Source organism: Rhododendron vialii, chromosome 6a (assembly GCF_030253575.1).
Source record: "Rhododendron vialii isolate Sample 1 chromosome 6a, ASM3025357v1".
Lineage (NCBI taxonomy): Eukaryota > Viridiplantae > Streptophyta > Magnoliopsida > Ericales > Ericaceae > Rhododendron > Rhododendron vialii.
The window spans coordinates 42,270,005-42,289,398 of NC_080562.1; the positions used below are offsets into that span (position 1 = coordinate 42,270,005).

At 38.5% G+C, this 19,394-nt stretch overlaps 4 protein-coding genes and 1 pseudogene across 4 annotated transcripts in view; 4 read left to right on the plus strand and 1 right to left on the minus strand.

Moving 5' to 3' along the window:
* Window positions 1-19,394, minus strand: part of LOC131329720 (probable pectate lyase 22) — a 97,316-nt gene that overhangs the window by 13,678 nt on the left and 64,244 nt on the right. The gene's annotated exons all lie outside the window — the stretch shown is intronic.
* LOC131329737 (uncharacterized) lies at window positions 1,851-10,109 on the plus strand (annotated as a pseudogene).
* On the plus strand, window positions 10,273-11,224 carry LOC131329777 (equilibrative nucleotide transporter 3-like). Its single transcript, XM_058363160.1, has one exon. The coding sequence runs from the start codon at window positions 10,746-10,748 to the stop codon at window positions 11,109-11,111; it is 366 nt and encodes a 121-aa protein (XP_058219143.1). The 5' UTR covers window positions 10,273-10,745; the 3' UTR covers window positions 11,112-11,224.
* Window positions 11,985-13,332, plus strand: LOC131329748 (protein TIC 20-v, chloroplastic-like). Its single transcript, XM_058363101.1, has 2 exons — window positions 11,985-12,680; window positions 12,840-13,332. Exons 1-2 carry the CDS (start codon window positions 12,079-12,081, stop codon window positions 13,084-13,086), a joined length of 849 nt encoding a protein of 282 aa, XP_058219084.1. The 5' UTR covers window positions 11,985-12,078; the 3' UTR covers window positions 13,087-13,332.
* LOC131329763 (protein TIC 20-v, chloroplastic-like) lies at window positions 15,090-16,736 on the plus strand. Its single transcript, XM_058363143.1, has 2 exons — window positions 15,090-15,608; window positions 16,294-16,736. Exons 1-2 carry the CDS (start codon window positions 15,217-15,219, stop codon window positions 16,529-16,531), a joined length of 630 nt encoding a protein of 209 aa, XP_058219126.1. The 5' UTR covers window positions 15,090-15,216; the 3' UTR covers window positions 16,532-16,736.

Here is a 19,394-nt window from a genome sequence, read left to right on the forward strand (position 1 = left end):
ACAATTACTCCAAATACAATGGGCGCCGACCACTCATTTGGATGGTGAGAAAGGAGAGATAGGAAAGTGGAGTCCTTTCTCACCAAATCTCATCATTTTTGGTGAGATTGGGTGAGAAAGGGGAAGGGCCAATAAAAACATCTTTTTTTTTTAACTTTTCTCTCCATTTCTCACCAAAATGTCCAATCCAAAAGAGGATTTTACAAGAAACCATAACTTTTTACTTTCTTTTCTCATGAAACCCCTCCATCCAAAGGGGCTGTGAATGATTATGCTAGAATGAAATTTGACCCCACCACGAAAACAACAAATTAGAATCTAGTCAGATAAAAAAAAGTGAATCAATGAAAATAATTTTACATGGTTTAGTTAACAATGGAAGAAGAAAAATTCTGGATTAGCAAAGTAATGGACATTTGAGAATAAGAATCCACGCCATAAATAGTGCTCAAAATATGGCTATGTAAATGATGCTCAGTTGTGATACTGTTGATACTACAACTAGGGTAAGGAAGAAAAACTGGTATCGAAGAAACCAGGGTTAGTAAAGAACAATTGCAAAGGAATAGGGTTTTAGGGAAATGTGAAGATATAGTTGGAAGAAGTGTACCTACGACTACGAGAAGTGATGACGCTAAGTTGCCCGCTTTTGAAAGGAGGAGTTTTTCAGGATCCGGTGTTAATGCCGACCATGGTGCACTAAACGAAAATGGGTTTGGATGGTGGGTCTTTTGGAGGGAAGAGAGGGAGAGGGAGAGGGAGCTTCACATCCATTAGACCAACTCCTTAGTCTATAGCTTACCTTAAACTTATTAAACTTGACAGCATTCTTCCTCAATAGAATACCATACCACATACTTATGACTACATACTTTTACGCAAACTCTTAACTGAGAAAAAAAAAAAAAGCGAATTTTTTTTCAAGTCCAAGCAGGCGATCACAGACAAATACTTTCAAGAAATTTTTTGAACAAACTAAGGAATCAGGGTTCCCCTGGGTTTCTGGGTAACTCATACACTGCACCACATGAAGGCTTCACCCTACCTCTGTTGTTCTGTATTGTTCACATTAAATATGTAGAGGGAAAATCGAAAGTTCACACAGAAAGGTATCTTCAAGGGATGAAGTCCAAACTGAAAGCAATCATTTCCATTCTAAGAACCTAAATCTTGATCGCAAAAACCAACAGTAATACGCTAACACCATGTTCGTCCTGGGATTTTGGGCTTTGGACTTTCTCTCTTGCATGGTTCTCAATAAATTTTCTCACAATTATTATTCTCATTTCTCTTTCTATCTCTCTTTCACTCATTACCCAAAATCCTAAAACGAGCATGCTCAAATGTACTTGACAATTGCCTCAATTAATAGAAGTAGAAAGATCATCAACAGATTAAAGGAAAATCCAAGCGACCATAGGAATCTCCCATAAACACAATTGCTGTCACACTAGGAATGGAGTTGGGAGCAGTTTCCTTCGTGTTTTTTGTTTCCATTTTTTGCGATATTATTCCCAAGAACAATTAGCAAGCTGTGCAAATCGAAATTAGCTTTACTGGTTATCAGAACAGATAGCGTTGTAGGATGGAAGATTAGAAGTTTACCTGCTACTGCAATGGAGCGAGAATCTCCATCGTCGGGGACGTCCTTTCGTCTGTCTGAGCGAATTTATTCTTTTTCTTTGATAACATGGATTTCATACAGTGTGGCCAATTCTATTTTCGCAAAAACAAATTCACTCCGATCCACTTCGATTATGTACCAGTCAGAATCCAATTAATATGAACTCTGACATGGTCTATCTTCTTGTCGATCTCTACGAAATGAACTGCTTCGATCACAAAGATAAACCAGAACGAGCTTGCAATTTTGAACAAACCGTTGCAGTTCCTACTACACTGTTTCAATAGAAACGGGCGACGTCGTTTTATGCTAAATGGGTTCGATCCAGTACGCCCAAACCTATTTTCATAACAAAAAATTCACTTCAATCCTCTCAGATTACGTACCAATAATAACGAGATTGATATGATCTTCATCACAGTTTATCTCCTCGACAATATCTGCAGAATGAACAGTTTCGATCATAGAGAGAAGCCCCAGTGCGATCACAATTTACCTAACATGGTTTTCAAAAGACTTCTCAAGTGCAACCTGCGAAGTGTTAATGATTACGGGCGACGTCGTTTTTGATGTGCGAGTCGTAGGTCGACGTCGTTTTTGAGGAAAGCTCGACTCGAAGTGTAAGCCCAGCCCATCAGCCCAAGTAAACAACTGTTCTCGTCACCTCTTCCCGCGGTGCGATCTGCAACCTCTCTCTCTCAATTACAGGAGCTGTACTCTCCCGACTCAATCGCTAGGAAAGAAGACAAGCCATTCTGATTCGGTTCGGAAAATGGTCGAACGAGACAAAGAGTGGGATTTACAATTCAGGACCTTATCTTCTATGGCCAGAGATTCCAATTTCGCCAGCGATCCTGCTTCCGATCCTTCACTACTCAATTTGGTTTGTTTCCCTCTCCATCTTTCTCTCTCTGCAACCATGTCTTCATATCTGTACACGTTGCTTAGGTTCTGTTCTTCTTAAAGACTTGAACTAATGTTTTTGAATTTTTCTTCGTCTTTTCTCAATTCATATTAATCATCTAATTCTTGCCTTCTTGGATTTGTAGGAATATAAAAGGTAAAAATTTAGTTTTATCAAAAGCACAGAAAAAATTAAAAAAAATTCTCGGAGAAAAATTCAAAATAGCTGTCTTTGTGGCGTCAACTTTTTCCAAAGTTGCCGAGCAAAAGAAAAAGGGTCTTGCTAACATTTGCCAAGTAGGTGCAGCCAAACCAAACCGAACTGAGCCTTGTGTCCTAATCAATTGGGGTCGGCTACCTTGTAGGCACAACCGCATAGGATAATATATACAAATAATGTCAAACAAGTTTGGACTTCAATACATATCTCATGGATACTAATACACTTTCACAGATATCAATACACCTACGAGAAGTAAATAATACTGAAAAAATGCCAAAACAATAACTTAGGAAGAACACATCCTAAAAGTTTTGTTTTTTACATTTTTTGTTAACAAATTTTCTTGATTTATCTTGTGTGGTCAGGTGAAGAAGCTTCACGAACTGTGTAAAGCTGAGAATCTGAAGATTTGATAGCTAGGGTTTATCAGCAGCTGAACAAGATTTTCCAGCACTCAGTGGCTTCAATTTCTCAGTCTCGAACTTCTAACGGTCTTCTTTTACTGGTATTCATCTTTTTGATACATGCTCCTTGTCAATAGTTTAAATTTACTTTCGGAATTTCATATTGGCGGGTTTTTTTTTTATATGTCCTAGGTTGTATGTTGCGTTTAGCGTGTTTAACTGAGGTGGTTTATGCGCTTTTGCGGATATGGATGGATTTTGGAAGGTTTTTTAATTTTCCAGTGCTTCTGTTCTAGTATTTTGTATTCTTATTATGTGCTTTTTGTTATTGTAAAAACTTGAGAGGTAAAGGGGTAGGGTGAGATTTTGTTGAGTTGCAGCATTGGAAGAGTCTTGTGTACTCTTTGAAGCTCTCTCTATGCTTTTCTTTTCGTATTGTACTGATTTTATTTTGTATGTTTATGATAATGGTTAAGTTTTTTTTTGTTGATTAAATGTTTTACTCGGGGAAAAACATTTCATGTAAAGCCTTTTATGGCAGAAACTTTGTTATCCTCTTGCTTGCTGTGATCTAATGATTTATAAAAAGAAAAAAGGATCCAATAATCAAGTTGCATTTTTTGTAAACTGATTAAGATGCATTTAAGAAATCAGCAAACTAAAGAAAATCAAGTGCACCAGTTCCATGAGGTGTGATGTTAGGTAGAAAGAAGTGTCGTGTGGTCAAATGATCTGGTATATTTTGGAAAAGGACTTCTGGAAGTTTGTTGCGTTAGTCATTTTACACCTAGTTGATGCAAAAAGTATTGGTCTTGCTTCGTGTAATCCAAACACCGGAAAGTACATAAACATGGGAAAACAACCAGAGTCTCAATGGGATTCGTCTACTTGTTGAATTGTACTTTTAAGAGGCAAGAAACTATGTGCTTTTACCTGTAGACATCTTCTAAATAGTTACTACTACATTTGTTTCAAATATTGAAGTTTTCTTGGTGCTTGATTTTGCCGTTGTCTTTTAGTTCCGATGTACACTAATGTAGCCATTTCCTTATTATTCTGCTTCTTTACTCAGGCTATACTTCAATTTTTCCTTGATTTTTGGAGAGGTCGTTTTCATGATGCTGATCCTAGTCTGAGTACCTTCTTTCGTTCCTGCTTGAGCCGGTATAAAATTGTTTAGTTTCTACTTCTTGAATAATTTATATATGCGGGAAATTATGTTTTCATCTGTCAATGATTGTCTTTTTTGTTTTGACGGATCACATGAACTATTTGGAAATCGGAGTTCTTTACTGTCGTGAGCATAATAGCAAAGAATTACATTTGGAGAGAGTGAAGAATACAAAGCAAGGAATTTTTTCGGTTTAGAAATGCAGGGAGTCCAAGAAGAAAGTTCCAGGTTACTGCCTGGTGCCACCCATTCTCCAATGACTTAAGAACGTACATAAATGATGAAGGGAACAAATTTACGAAAGCTGTTTTCCATTTCTTCCTTTTTTGATTTGTTTGGGATTCACAATTTCCATACCAAACCGTCGTAATCCCCCCCTCCCCCCCCATAACCCTTATGCCTAGTGTTGGCTGAGGTGCGTGAGCACTCCACTTGCGGAAAATCTCATCAACATATTTTGACTTATTTGAGAAGCAAGTGGAGGAGTATCTACAGACCTTAGAAAATTGCCATAGATTGCGATTTTGTCTAATTTCTGAGACTTTTAAAACGTTAAAGATGATTTTGTGTTCATATACGCTGCAAAGCACGCCTTGAGTTGAAGGTGAGGTGTTTGTGGTACTTAGATGAGCCTGAACGGAGCTTTATCATACTCTTTTTTTTTTTTCCATTTTACATTTTACATTTTCCAAGGTTCGCACTGACAATATCCTTTTCCCCTACTCACAGATTATGCAATGGAAATGATGAATAGAGCACCAATAGGTGTCTCACTCTGTTGTTTCTAACTTTATTGCTAAAAGAGTAATGGAATGGTAACCTTTGATGCTCTGCTCAGTAGTGTTGTTTCAGGATCAGATGCTATTATCTGTTGCCATTAGTGATATGTATTGGGGCCTTCCCACATCAAGTGGTTGGGATATTTGATGGGGTACATTAGGAAGAAGTTGATAACCTCTTTTTTTGGATCTTGTAGGGACTAGTAAACGATTCTCAGGTATTTATGCTGATAAAAAAAAGAGAAAAAAAAAATGTAGGTATTGTTGTCGTATTGAACCCTCCAATCAGGCAGGGAAGGGTTTCGTCTCGAAAAGGTTTCTCGTTTTTCTTCTCTTAAGATATATATAGTTAGATTTAATTACAGAACTTTCATCCTAGCTGCCCCATCGCATTTGCTTGATACTCTTATGTGAGTATTGAGTAAAGGTTTAAATTTGTTTTGTACACTGGAATTTCGATACCCACCACATGCCAATCTATTTGCAACGTTTGATTACAGAGAGTTTGTAGATGCAGTTGTTGCAGAGGCAACACTTGAGTTACTGAATCTGAACAAGAGAAAACTTCTCACTTCTTTCCCTACACTCCCTCAGGTGTGATATTTCATATGCATTTGTCTTTGCTGACGTGAAATGCAAAAAAATAGTGTTGTAGCTGTGAAATGTTGGGGTCAAGTTTTGAGACCTGCTTTGGAGAAGTTTCGTTTACTTTATAAGTTATGTTGTGATGCAACAATTGGATTTATTTTTTAATTTGAAACTCTTGGACTTATTTTCTGTACTTATTTGTGAATAGTGCAATAGTTGTAATTTCTTACTCCTGTAATTTTTTTTAATCTGCTAATCCCTGCTGAGGCACATGAAAGGGAATCTTTGGCATGCATTGGAACTATTATTCAAACATGAGAAAGGAGCCTGAGTAATTTTTTTGTTTTCCGAATCGGGCCCTTTTGTAGCAGCTTGATGACTGATATAGGTGTCCTGAATGGATTGCCGTTATAAAGCAGGAAAGAACTGCAATAATCTTTTGCCTCACCGCCCTCACCTGGTTAATGATTGATCGAATTTTCTGCTTGCCCTTGTTTTTTGCAGTACCTCCAACATGAATCAGTTTGTTCTTTACCGGTAGATGCATTAGTCTTATCTGGTCTTCTTGTCCTAATTTGGAAGCACCACATGCTGCTAATGTACTTGCATCTGTTTGTTGCCCCTTTTTTTGGTTTGATAAGTTCATTTTCTATCTTTTCCATGATCATATTGAACTTTTGTTCATTTGAACATGGATGTTGGAATTGGTAGGAACTTGTCCTCCTCCGAATCTGTGTTGCATTTGCAGTTTTTCCCATTAATGCTTAAGCTCATTGCATGGAATGGAGAGAAGTAAGTTCTTCATGTCATTCTCATCATTCTTTTCTGGCAGTTGGCACGAGTAGATTATGGGGTAACCAATAATATAGAAGGTATTATGGTTTTATCACTGCATCATCCTTCTCTAAAGTAGATCTGTAGATGAGAGGAGCATCAACACATCTTCTATTGTTCTTCCACAAAACAAGTTGAGTTAAAGACTTTAGATCCATTATTATGGTGGTCAGCGTCTACAGAGTTTATCTGAATTTCCCTGTATGTAATTGGGGAAGTTAGGAGTTGAGGTGTGCGTCATTGTGATTTGGCAGTTTCAGGTTTGCATGTGAACTTGGTTTAAAGTAAACTTAAATAAGTGATCCCCTGATTGAGTTTCTTTAGGATGGCGATTGGCCTTGGGGACTAGCACTTGACAAGACAGCACAACATATTAGTCTTGTGTCTGTGACTTTGATAGTTAATTCCTTTAAACATGAGCTAGGGTTCTGTATATCGGCCATCACATAACGGGACTCTGTACCTTACCGATTTTTACCCGGGACTCTGTACCTCCGGTATCGATATTTACCTATGCATCAGACATTACGGTCTGAAATATTGCGGTGTCGCCGATACTGAATTCTTCATCCTTATTTCATTTGTATTTCCTGGCCGTGCAGGGGGGAAATGTTGCCGAATAATATGATTTGAAGCAAATAGGAGTGAATTGGAATTTTTGATGACTCAAATAATTAGAATCTTCAGTCATACAAATTGCTTTTAAGACACTTTGTTTCGACTCAATCAACAGTGAAGGGCATTACTAATTTTCCTACGCCCCCCCCCCCCCCCCCCCCCCCCCCCTTTTCTAATGCAGATTAGAAAAATTATTTCTAACAGTGTTTCCATCGTTGATGTCGCCTGGGTCATTTCTTCCACTATTCCCTTCTCTCGTTGACTTACCAAGTGAGTTTTTCTACATTCTGCTGTTTTGTTTTTCTTTCTTTGATGGTATCTACTTTTTACTCATTTCACCAATTGGACCTGTGGATACTCTATCAGCTGCCAATACTATTTTTGTACTCTTATCCATTGATTTTGTCAAATGGTTCCATATACCGAAAGGCCTCAATCGAAAGAGGTTAAACTTCAAAAAACCTGCAAAATGGACTCAAATTTTAATTTCTTGATTTTCGAATGAGCAAAAAAATTGGACAGTTGTCTGCTTTGCGAGTAATGATTGTTTATAATAGAATATAGCTGATGTTTGTTGTTTTCCTATTTTTTCGGCTTCCCTAGCACCTAGGTATTGTTTGCAATGCTGTGCAATGTACTGTTTGAAATGCTGATGTGGCTTGATCAACTTCCAGCAGTTAGCTTTTTATGATAGGAATATGTGTGCTTCACAGATTGCGTGCCGTGAAGAGACAAATGAGTAACTGATTGGCCTTTGTGCTCTTTACACCAGTATTGGTAGTGGCATTGGAAAAGGTTGAACGGAGCTCAGGATCACTGATTGGCAGCAGCATAGCTTCACTCCAGAAGAGTGCGGCTCCTGAGGTTGTTTTTGGTACTGAAGAAGATTTATGAAAAATGGTTGGCACTTGTATTGCAATTGACAACTCCTCTGTGGATGCAGATGCTGCTTGCACTCATGGATGAAGCGTACACTGGATAGGGGATGAAGGACCAGACTTTGAATCTGAAGATAGCAATACGATGGCTGTAGCTGATCCATTGTTTCTTGAGCTCCTTAAAGATGAGAATGATGGCCTTGCCGTATGCCCCTTCCATAGTAGCTTCAGGCCTTTATAATATCCCTGTTGACGTAGAATCGGAAATCATTAAAGCTAAAGAATTGGAGTTTTTATGAATAAAAAAATTACTTCCTCAAAATTGCAATGAATATGTTTTGGAGATATTCCAGACCAGACTATTCGCAAAAACCAATCATCTTTCCAAAGAGATATACTGCTTCAATCCATGAAATGTCCATTTCTACCCTCTCAATCACAACAGTACAAACAGGCAACAAAGTGGGCTTCAATTATATGGTCCCCTTATGTAGACTTTCAAACCATGAAACTATTTCGAGCTATGTTCTCTCCAGTAAAACAAATTGCGCTAATGTTGAATCCTTTGGCTTGCCTTATTGTGAACTTGAAATACTGGTGAAAGAAGACGCTGCATTGGTTAACCATATGAGGTTTTATATAGGTCAATACTTGAAACATATTAAGAGAATTCTACTATAATATCCTTTGCCTCTTGGTTGTCTTTCTGTCTTGGTCTGTTTGTCAGACTTCAAAAGATGATTAACAGTCTAGTTGATATTTCAGGAACGCCATTTGACTTCCCCAGCGATGGCTGCGGCTCTGCAGGTCGCTGTTAGCACCCCCCACTCTGATAGACTGAAGCAAACCATCAGGATGACTCCCAGACTTCGTGATGTGTATTTCTGTATAGCAGTGCGTGATGACAATAATTGTATGTCTGTAGCAGTCTCTAATAGCAAACATTTCATGTTATGGTCATCAATCTTTTAAATGTAGCTGAAGCTTCCATTTTCCAACCAACATATATCCTATAGTAGTCATGAAACTCCTTGCACCCTGGATGACAAATTTGAAATTTATGTCTATTGCAGCTTTAATATGTGCATTGATACCCCTACTTATGGCTAGAAATTCGAATCTATTTCCAGACAATTTTCTCGTATGAGGTAAATACCTTTTACATCATACTCCTCCGAGGATAACATACTGAGATGTGCAGCGAGATACCTAAACATTAAAGGGAATTTAAAGCTTGCGAATAATTTATGTGGGTTCTTGGGGAACTTACCAATTTTAGGATTTTGAATTTTCAAGAGGGACTAACATTTTGAAACATTCCGAAATTGAAAACCGGACCAACAATTAGTCACGGAGGGAGTATCTATCTGTAGCGCTACAGTTTTTACTTTCGGGGGAATGGAAACTTCTCAACTTTATACTTTTGGCCCAGAGTTATGAAGCAAAGTATATTGGGTTTACGAATTTCAATCCATTTTTTCCTTGCAAGGTTTTTTTTTCGGAAGTTCATTCTCTTACTTATATAACTGTCATTTTCCGACCTGAACTTCTACTAATAGTCTATCTTTGTCAACTTGTTTATGTGGTTCCCTATCATGCAATTTGTACTCTATATGACATCCCCATCCAAAGAGAGAGTTCGAATCCGCTAAAATTAGCCAACAAAAGAGCTTTTCTATTGATTTACAAAAGTGTATATCCATAGATAGATTCATTGATTCACCTATCTCATTATACTGAGGCATCAAATTAATTCAATTCTTCGAAGCAACTAGTAATTGCTAATTTTCTCTTTGATTCTTTGCAGTTCTATTCTTTGCTATCTCCGCATTCTTCAAACTGCTCTGCGTTCTTCTCTATGCATTTGTATTTCCAAAGCTTCCAATTGTAAAGTATTACCGCTCAAAGGCAGCCTCGGAAGGTTCCAAAACTGTTTCAGCTGACCTTGCTGCTGGTGGCATTTATGCAGAACCAGTGCAAGAAGTATGTCTCTTTTTCTTGTATTGTGTTGATTATATGAAGCAAGATACTCCTATGAACGCTTGACTTTGTGTATGTATGTACACATCGACCAATCATTTCGTGGAACCCGTGCAGGCTGAAGAAGACCTTGAACGACTCGAGAGACTAAGCACCAAGGAATTGTTGTTTAAAAAAAACATGGATTATGCACTGACATTGTCGATTTCCCCTGGATTTTTATCTGAAGATACTGGATCAAATAGCTTGGGCGCATGGTTAGTGTTTCATTGCAGATTGCTGTTGGTCTCATTTATGTTTTCATGGGATAATAGTTTTAGAAAGTTTGTTAGTCCGATAACATCTTTTTTGGTTTGTTCCTGAGAGTGGATTTTGGTTTCAACTTTCATAAATGTTTCCCGGAAAACTTTTTCGGAAAAGGATAGCCAAGGTTCTGTATTGTTTGCAAATAGAAAGCAGAATATAGAAAGCAATTAAATTGATACCAAACAGGTACTTATGTTGCTTATTACATGTGAAAACATTGTGTCAGCATACAGATTGTCTGTTTATACTGTTACTCGTTCATAAGTCAATAAAATGAATAAATACCCATATAAACGTTCTTTCTTATGGTATTTTGACTACTTGCATCTGGTAATAATTCAAAAATATGATTAAATACCCATATAAGCGTTTTTTCTTGTGGTATTTTGACTACTTGCAAGTGATAATACTGCAGGTATGCACTTGTTTTGATAGCAATGTATAAAATGTGGGATCTTATCAGGAGATACATACCACTTATAAAATGCATGAAGTTGGAATCGCGGAAAGTACTTACTATAGCGATTCTTTCTCACTTCCTTCTTGTCCCGGCCTTATATTTCACAGCCAAATATGGCGACCAGGGTTGGATGATAATCCTTGCATCCTTCTTGGGGTTAACTAATGGTTACCTCACTATCTGTGCCCTGACTTCTGTTCCAAATCTCCATGCCCTTTTCGGTGGAAGAAGGTCGGTGGAGACGCCCTCGCCCTCCGGGAGGGAAAAAAGGACTATTCCAACTGATAAGCAGGCTGAGGCCATGGCTGGCATCATGAGAAGGTTCTGTGGGACTGCTGGCTAGGAAGTCAACTTGGCAAAATCCAAGATGTACGTGTCCCCGAATGTGCCAAGACAAAGGGCTAGGACTTTGAGTGCCCGCGGCTCAATTCCTTTGACAACGGACTTGGGAAGGTATTTAGGGGTTCCTTCACTCTAGAGTAACTAAGGAGACTTATTCTTATTTATATTATGGACAGAGTTCGCAATAAAACTAGGATTAGCATAAATGGCAGTAAAGAAACAATCAATTTCACTTACCCGCCTAATAATAACGTTTAACGCCTGCGATGAGTGAGAAAGAACTTCCACGTCCACCAAGTCTTCCCTACAGAACAACCATATACCACCAGAGGCAATTACACAAGAAGAGGCCGGAGAGGAGGTTACAAGGTTCGTTGATTTGTTGCCTACTTATTTCTCGAGTTTGTTACTAGATCTCCGCTAGCTAGAGGCAATTACACAAGAAGAGGTCTGAGAGGAGGTTACAAGGTTCGTTGATTTGTTGCCTACTTATTTCTCGAGTTTGTTACTAGATCTCTGCTAGCTAGATACTATTAGGTTTTCGCTTTTTTCGCTCGGCCTCTGCTAGATATTAGGTTGCGGTTGATGACAGGAAAGTACAGGGAAAAATGAATAATAATTGGTTTTTGTTTCCTCTCCGTGATCAACCAAGAAAAAAAAAAATCTTTTTGGGGAAGTCAACCAAGAAAATCTAATTACCAACGTAAAGGATTATTAGCAAAGTTGTTATACCAAGAAGACATCATCGTAAGGAAATCTCACCACAATTAGGTTGGCATCCGAGCCTCGCAAAAATCATATGCGACCCAGCACCTTACATTGCATAGAACAACACCATAACCAATTATTGGCAAGAGGCCAACCAGAGTAACCAAGAAAAGTTTTCGAATCTGCGCATCTACCAAAAAACTACAAAAGCAAAGACCTTACCCAAACAAGTCTCCGGAGAGTTGGAAACCAAGACAAAAATGAAAAACAAATCAAATAACCGCAAGAATACTAGGGAAACGGTAAACCAAACCATTCAAAGAGAAATCATTTGTACGAGCTGGGTATATGTCAATGTATCGGACATGTTTTGTAAAAAAACCAAACAAAGCATCCGAGCAGTATATTTTGTACTGCACAAAACGCCCAACCCCTCTCCTCACTTCACTCTTCTTCTTCTCCAACTCCATTTCGGAGAAATGGCCATGACCAATCTGGTATCCACAACTCCAAAAGCCCTCACTTTCTCTCTCATCAGTTTCAAACACCCATCTCTTCTCTCTTTCTCCACACCCACAACCCGAACCAGAAAATCCAGAGCCCTAACCGTCCAATCCAGAGGCAGCGACGACTCAGAAAAAACAGACGCCACCGACCGCCTTATCTCCGCCCTCACCTACTCCTACCCATTCTTCGACGGCTTCCATTTCGGCAAATACGTCATCACCCAATACACCCCAATCCAAACCCTAATCCAACCCTTAATCCCCTCAATTCGGGCTTTCAACGACGTCCCCATCAATTGGTTTCTTGTCTTCATAACCCTCTCTGTTTTCGTGGTCGGAAACTCTAATTTCAGCAGGTACGCAAATGACGGACCGATAAGCCCACTCAAGTTTAAAAATTTGTTTAGAATCATACTATTTTATTTTTTTTTCCCTTGTGACATTAAAATTAGTTAAATCCGCGCACCTAATGTTGTTAAAGAAAATCTAACATCCGCCCTGCGTCCGCCTTGCAGGTACGTGAGGTTTAACACGATGCAGGTTTTAATCCTTGACGGGCTGTTGATTATCCCTGATTTGGTGGTGAGGGGGTTTAATCCAAAAGATGGGATTGAGTTGTATTTCGTGATGAGTCTGAATAGCACAGTGTTTTTGTACCTTTTGGTGTGTTTGGTTTACGGGTTTGGTTCTTGCTTGTTTGGTCAAGTGCCCAGATTGCCGATTGTCGCTGATGCCACGGAGATATTTATGATGTTCATGTGAAGTATGTTTTCTTCTGTGTAATTCGTTTTGTTTACGTAGATAATGTTCAGTCGAATTTGTTCAACTTACCTGAAAGGTACCGTAGACTTAGTTTCAATCAATGTGTTTTGCTCGCAGAGGTAGCATAGACTAAACCAAGCATAGCCTTAAGTCTCAATCAATTGGGTCAGCTATATTCATGTCGCAGGGGTAGCATATGATTCCTCTTTCTTTATTATCTGAAAAAAAAATCCATGTTATTGCTCCCTTGAGATGTTTATTTTTGTTCTAAAGTGTCTTTTACTAGCTGAATTGTTTTTCCTTAATTGTTTTGTTTTGTTTTTGTGTGTGTGTGTGTGTGACAATTCTGTGTATCTATGATTGTTTGCAAGTTCATATCTTTTGCTGTTCTCCCCCCCCCCCCCCCCCCCCCCCATTTCGATGAACTGGGGGCTTAAATACACAGTATGTTAGTACTTCAGGTTTGATGAAGGACTTCTGTTTATTCTTACTATAAGGTTTGATTTACTTTGGCTATCTTGATTTGTTTTTTTGTTGAATTTGAGTTGATCAATTCTCTGCCTCTGTCCTATATATTGTCATTGAATTCTGCAAGCGTGATGGTTTCGTGAGATGCAAACTAACTTTGAATGCTTGTTGCTTCAAAAGCAAAGGCAAACAATGGACGACGTGTTAATCTTCCAAAGTCCCAATATATGCATGAATTCTTTTTCATACTCTCTGTTTTGGACGATCGCGATGCTGATATACTGGTATACCTTGGATGTTGAACATCTATGCTTCGAACTTGTCCTAATGCCGGCTGTTGAAATGTTGTTAGAGATGAATCTTGATAGTTAACCTTTCCGATTTCCTACTCCTGCTGCAATACATTGTAGATATACTCAACTTAGGGGTCTAATTCGTCTTCCAAACTTTCCTGAAGACGGGGAAGATTGGAATAGATTTTAGTTGATGAGCTTGCTCATTATTATCAGCTCTTGCAGTTTCACCTCACTAGTCAATTTCTCTTAATGACTTCTCTCAGTAATCAGTCTTTGTCTTGCCGGATTTTAGTTCATGCACTTGTGGACTTTATGCCAGCGTTGCTCCCTCCATATGAACATCTCTGCTTCAAGCTTGTAGCTTTTGGGGAAATGTTGTTATTAGAGATCAATCTTGAAATAGCAAAATCAATTCCCATGTCACACTCCAGAACCTCATAGATGGATGGTATGCAAAACATGAAACACCTCCACTGCAATAAACTCAACTGTGGTTTCATAAACACACCATAGTAATGACTTACACTCTCATTTTTGAAGGAAATATTGGTATATAACATTGATACTGTGCAAGCAGTAACAACTGGAAACCTGGCTTTGCGAAAGTGAAAAAAATTAAGCCTGCATTTGGGTCATGAATGTAGGAACATATTAGCCAAAAAAGAAATAGAAATCATGCAAATAAACGTAACTTCTCAATTCTATTGTTTTATTAGCTTTCTATTCAAAGATCAAAATTACCAAAACAATGCTTCAAACAGAGGCTTACTGAATTCAGAAACACAAACTAGCATGATTTTCTGCAATTGGTCAAATGATCAAACGCCAAAGGCTCGTCGAAGTTGTACATCTATAAGGTACTGTGGGACGCGGTATTAATTTTATCTTAAACCAGATTAGTGAACTCATGGGTCACATGAGTTTTGACCTTCTTCTTCTTGTTGTCGATAAATTGGTCAAATATCAACATGCACAAAATACAATTACAAAAATAACCGAAATGGGAAAGACACAACATATTTACGACTCATATTCTGACGTAAATTTTTGTCGCATATCAAGTGAATATAGTTGCGCATAACAAGTATTTCTTAAATACGACATAGAATTTATATCACAAATTACACGAATAATACTATTATTTACATTTTGGAGGTTGTATTCCTGAGCTCCCGCCATGAGCACTACCTACCGGATTTTCATAAATATCGAATAGTCGGCCAAACCTAAAATTAAATTGGATTTTTTTGGTGAAAATCCTGAATATTCATCTCCCTCTCTCCCTCTCTCTCTCTCTCTCTCTCTCGGTGAATCCTGAATATTCATCTCCCTCTCTCTCTCTCTCTCTCTCTCCATTTTCAAGAAAATGGCCATGACCAATCTTCTATCCACAACTCCAACCCCCCTCACCTTCTCTCTCATCAATCTCAAACACCCATCACCTCTCCTCTCTCTCTCAACAAAACCCAGAACCGCAACCAGAAAACCCAGAACCCTAACCGTCCAATCCAAAGGCAACAAAAACGACGACTCACAAACTGACCCCGCCGACCGCCTTATCTCCGCCGTCACTTACTTCTTCCCCTTCTTCGACGGCATCCAGTACGGCAAATACGTCATCACCCAATTCACCCCTATCCAAACCCTAGTCCAACCCTTAATCCCCTCAATTAGGGCTTTCAACAGCATCCCCTTCAATGGGTTTCTTGTCTTTATAACCCTCTATTTTGTCGTGGTCAGAAACCCTAATTTCAGCAGGTACGCAACGACCATTTCACCTCAAGTTTCAAAATTTGTTTAGAATCATAGTAGTTTTATTTTCTCGAAACGTTAAAATTATTCAAGTCCACTCGCCTAACGTTGTTAAAGAAAACCTAAGAGCATGTCCAACCCTTACACATACTTTTACTCAAATTTGAGTAAGGATTTGAGCAAGAGCTACATTTGGTATGAAACACTCCAATGGGCAAACCCAAATTTAAGCGACAGCTTTTGCATTGTTGTAAATTTCAGAGGAGAGAAATTTGAGTCTCCCTTTATTTGAGTAAATTTTTTAGTAAAGCTCAATTTGATATCGGTTTGAATAAAGGTGCGGAGTCGATTTTTGAGGAGTTTTAGTCAAATTTTGAGTGAGTGAAAAAATGAGTAGAGAGTTTAGATGCTCCGCCTATCCTAGAATTTTTTGAAGAGTTCAATAATCATCCTCCCAAGATGTATGCATCTATCAAAAAATTGAACACTAAGTTTAAGACTTTATCTCTTGAAATGGGTGTTGTCGTACAAGATTGTAAGCATCTACGGTTATATATGGCTATGTTTTTGTAAATGTACAGGTTGATCAAAAGTATTTAGGATTATTTCTTTGCTACTGTTTTTGTGATATGTGATAAAAAGAATTTAATATTCGTACACCCAATGGTGAATTGCTGTGTCTGTCTTGCAGGTACGTGAGGTTTAACACGATGCAGGCTATAATCCTTGACACACTGTTGATTATCCCTGATTTGGTGGTGAGGGGGTTCAATCCAAAAGATGGGATTGGGTTGGATTTCATGATGAGTTTGGATAGCACCGTGTTTTTGTACCTTTTGGTGTGCTTGGTTTATGGGTTTGGTTCTTGCTTGTTTGGTCAAGTGCCCAGATTGCCGATTGTCGCTGATGCCGCAGAGCAAGTTATGTGAAGTAAGTTTTCTTTTCTGCAACACGAATACTTTGGTGATCACGTTTGGTGACCACATTTTGTGTACCACACAATGAGTTGCGCCCCATTTGTCATGTAATCGAGCACATTATACCAATGCAAATGTGACCCGTCACATGGTCACCTTAGCATTGCTCATGTAATTCATTTTGTTGAGGTAGAAAATGTTGATTGATTTTGTCTAAGTTACCCGAAAGGTCAGTATATCTGTTTTGCTAGCAGCGGTAGCATAGTTTATTTTGCAAAACAAATTTTCCAATTTTCCTAGAATGAAACTTTAGATGATTCGTCTTTCGTTATTTGGAAGAAAAAAAAAATTCCATGTTGTTGATCCCTTCAGATGTTTATTTGTGCTTGCGTGCCCTCTACTTTGCCTTATAGTTTATTCTTAATTGTTATCATCTTACTTTCTGAACACTCTGTATCTGTGATTGTTTTGGAACTTCCCGGGTTTTCTGTCATTTTTCCCTGTGTGATGAACAGTGGGCTTTAAGTACACAGTATGTGAGTGCCTAGTGTTAGATGGAATGCCTGAATGAATTTCCCTCTTTTGACCGATCTAGCCAAGGCATGGCAAGCCAGTTGCTATTCACTGGGCAAGGCAAGGCATGGCACGACTCTATTGAGAAAAAAACTAGATTTCCTCCCCCGTTTGGCTTCAATTGCTTGTACGTGGATACATAAGTTTAGATTAGAATTTGGTTATTTTTTAGTTGGTTTTGGTTGAGCTTTGAGATGATAAATTCTCTGTTAGTGATTCGTCTTTGTCATAGATATTGTCACTGAATTTTCTGTTAGTGTGATGGTTTTGTGAGATGCAAACTAAAACTTTGAATGCTTGATGCTTCAAAAGCAAATGCAAAAATAGACCTCCATCTAAATGTTTCAAGAGTCTATATATACATGAGTGCTTCTGTTTACTCGCTTTCTGATTTGAACAAACTCGAGGCCCGTATGTTGGCATGGGCTTCATTTGAACTTCCATGGCTTCGAACTTGTCCCATTCTTGGCTGTTGAAATGTTGTTAGCGATCAATGTTCCATGTTTAAAACCATTCCCGGTTCTTCCTCCTGTGGCATAACATCATAGGTAGTATGCAAACATCTCCACAGAAATTAACTCAACTATGGGGTCATATTCATCTTCTGAACTTTCCGAAAGACAGGAAGCTACCAATAGATTCGCTAGTCGTGGACTTGCCAAATATTGTCAGCTCTTGCAATTTCACTACCTCCTCCCCTGCTCTTGCTATTCGACTACTCTTTCGCGACTTCTCTCCCTACTCATATACATACCTATGTAGGCCCGACTCTTATGTTTTTTAAAAGATCACGTTAGGCTTCGTTTTGGTTTGGTAATAATGTACACGACCAAGTTTACCAAGGGAAAGAGTAAAATGTATATTGTTTTCTTACCTTTCCCTCCATAAATCTAGCATGATTTTCTGCAATCGGTCAAATGAACTTGCTGTGCACATAGAAGTCGTATATCCATAAATATATAAGGTACCGTGGGCAGTCGTTTTAAATTAAAGTATTCATTCTTATCTTAGCCAAGAGTTATCATTGTAATTAGCGAGCTCGGAGTTTTTCACCTTGTTCTGTTGTTGCTCCTGGAAAATTGGCAAAATCACAACACATGTCGTGCGAAAAACAATGAATTCATGGCTCATGTCATATCAATTTGTTTACTATGAATCTCGAATGAATAAAAGCACAAGAGTTTCATTGGCCAATCCGTACAAAAATGATTTGTACTGTAGGATTTAATCGTCAATTACTGTAATATTCCTATTTAGGTTAAGGTTTCGAGGGTGGTATCCTCTAGTCACGAAAAATTATTCAATGTTCTTGGGGCATCTCAATGTAGTGGCCTAGGCTTTTTTTTTCCAGCACACATTTTGTGTGATGGACAAAAGCGTGGGCCACGAACATAAAGTAAACCTGAACTCGAGAAAAGATGTAGGCGCTAATAATTGTACAAACGCTCTCACATGGAGTTTGTGGGCCCCACCAGTGTTTGCGGTTATAGGAACCATGATCAATCACACCTCACAATTACTACAAGACCAAATTAGGAACCTTGATCAATCACATCTCACAATTACTACAAGACCAAATTCTAGTTGAGAGCTGATCCATAGCTATCGCAAAGGAAATACTTGTGCGTGACCGTTTTTGGCAAATTTGGGTTTCCAAATGGATTTCGATTCTCTTTCAATGGAGTAGATTTTATGCCGAGTGTTGTTGCGTTTCAATTAAGGGCGGATGCCTAGAGGGTCTCATCCTCTAAACTTGTGTACTCTATCAAGTAATTATTTCTAATTAACGATGATTGCATAGTCCGTTTAACCGAGGGGGGTAAAAAAAAAAATTACTCCTACAAGATTTTGTCTGTTCTTTAGACGAATCGTGACCGTAGAAATGTTTGAAGTATTTTCCCACCAAAGAACCTCGTAGTTGTAGGAGATAGAATCCAACGGAGGTCTGTTTTGTTGTCGGTGCGGAAGCATCAGCATCTGCTGTTCTCCACTATTTCAGATTCGACTGTTCACGTGGAATTCTAATCGTTCGATTACTGGTTGGTTGCAGCCTGGCTTTGAACGTGTAGCGCGCAGCAGCTGTAATAGGGCCCACTTGAGAATTCTGATAATCATTTTTAGCCGTTCTACCCATCGTCTTTACTCTTCATTTTAACCCATTTACTATTTACTATATCGGTGAATATCTCTGCGCAATTTACCAAAAAGCTAGCTTCTAGTCAAGAAGTAGTATCTTGTCACTCTACATCGCTATTTGCTGGAGAGTTCTCATGAAAAAATAAGAAGTGGAACATACCCTTAC

Coding starts and splice junctions, on each gene's coding strand:
- LOC131329777 (XM_058363160.1), top strand. CDS start 10,746: ATGTATAAAATGTGGGATCTTATCAGGAGATACATACCACTTATAAAA.
- LOC131329748 (XM_058363101.1), top strand. CDS start 12,079: ATGAAAAACAAATCAAATAACCGCAAGAATACTAGGGAAACGGTAAAC. Junction 12,681..12,839: donor GGAAACTCTAATTTCAGCAG/GTACGCAAATGA, acceptor TCCGCCTTGCAG/GTACGTGAGGTTTAACACGA.
- LOC131329763 (XM_058363143.1), top strand. CDS start 15,217: ATGGCCATGACCAATCTTCTATCCACAACTCCAACCCCCCTCACCTTC. Junction 15,609..16,293: donor AGAAACCCTAATTTCAGCAG/GTACGCAACGAC, acceptor TCTGTCTTGCAG/GTACGTGAGGTTTAACACGA.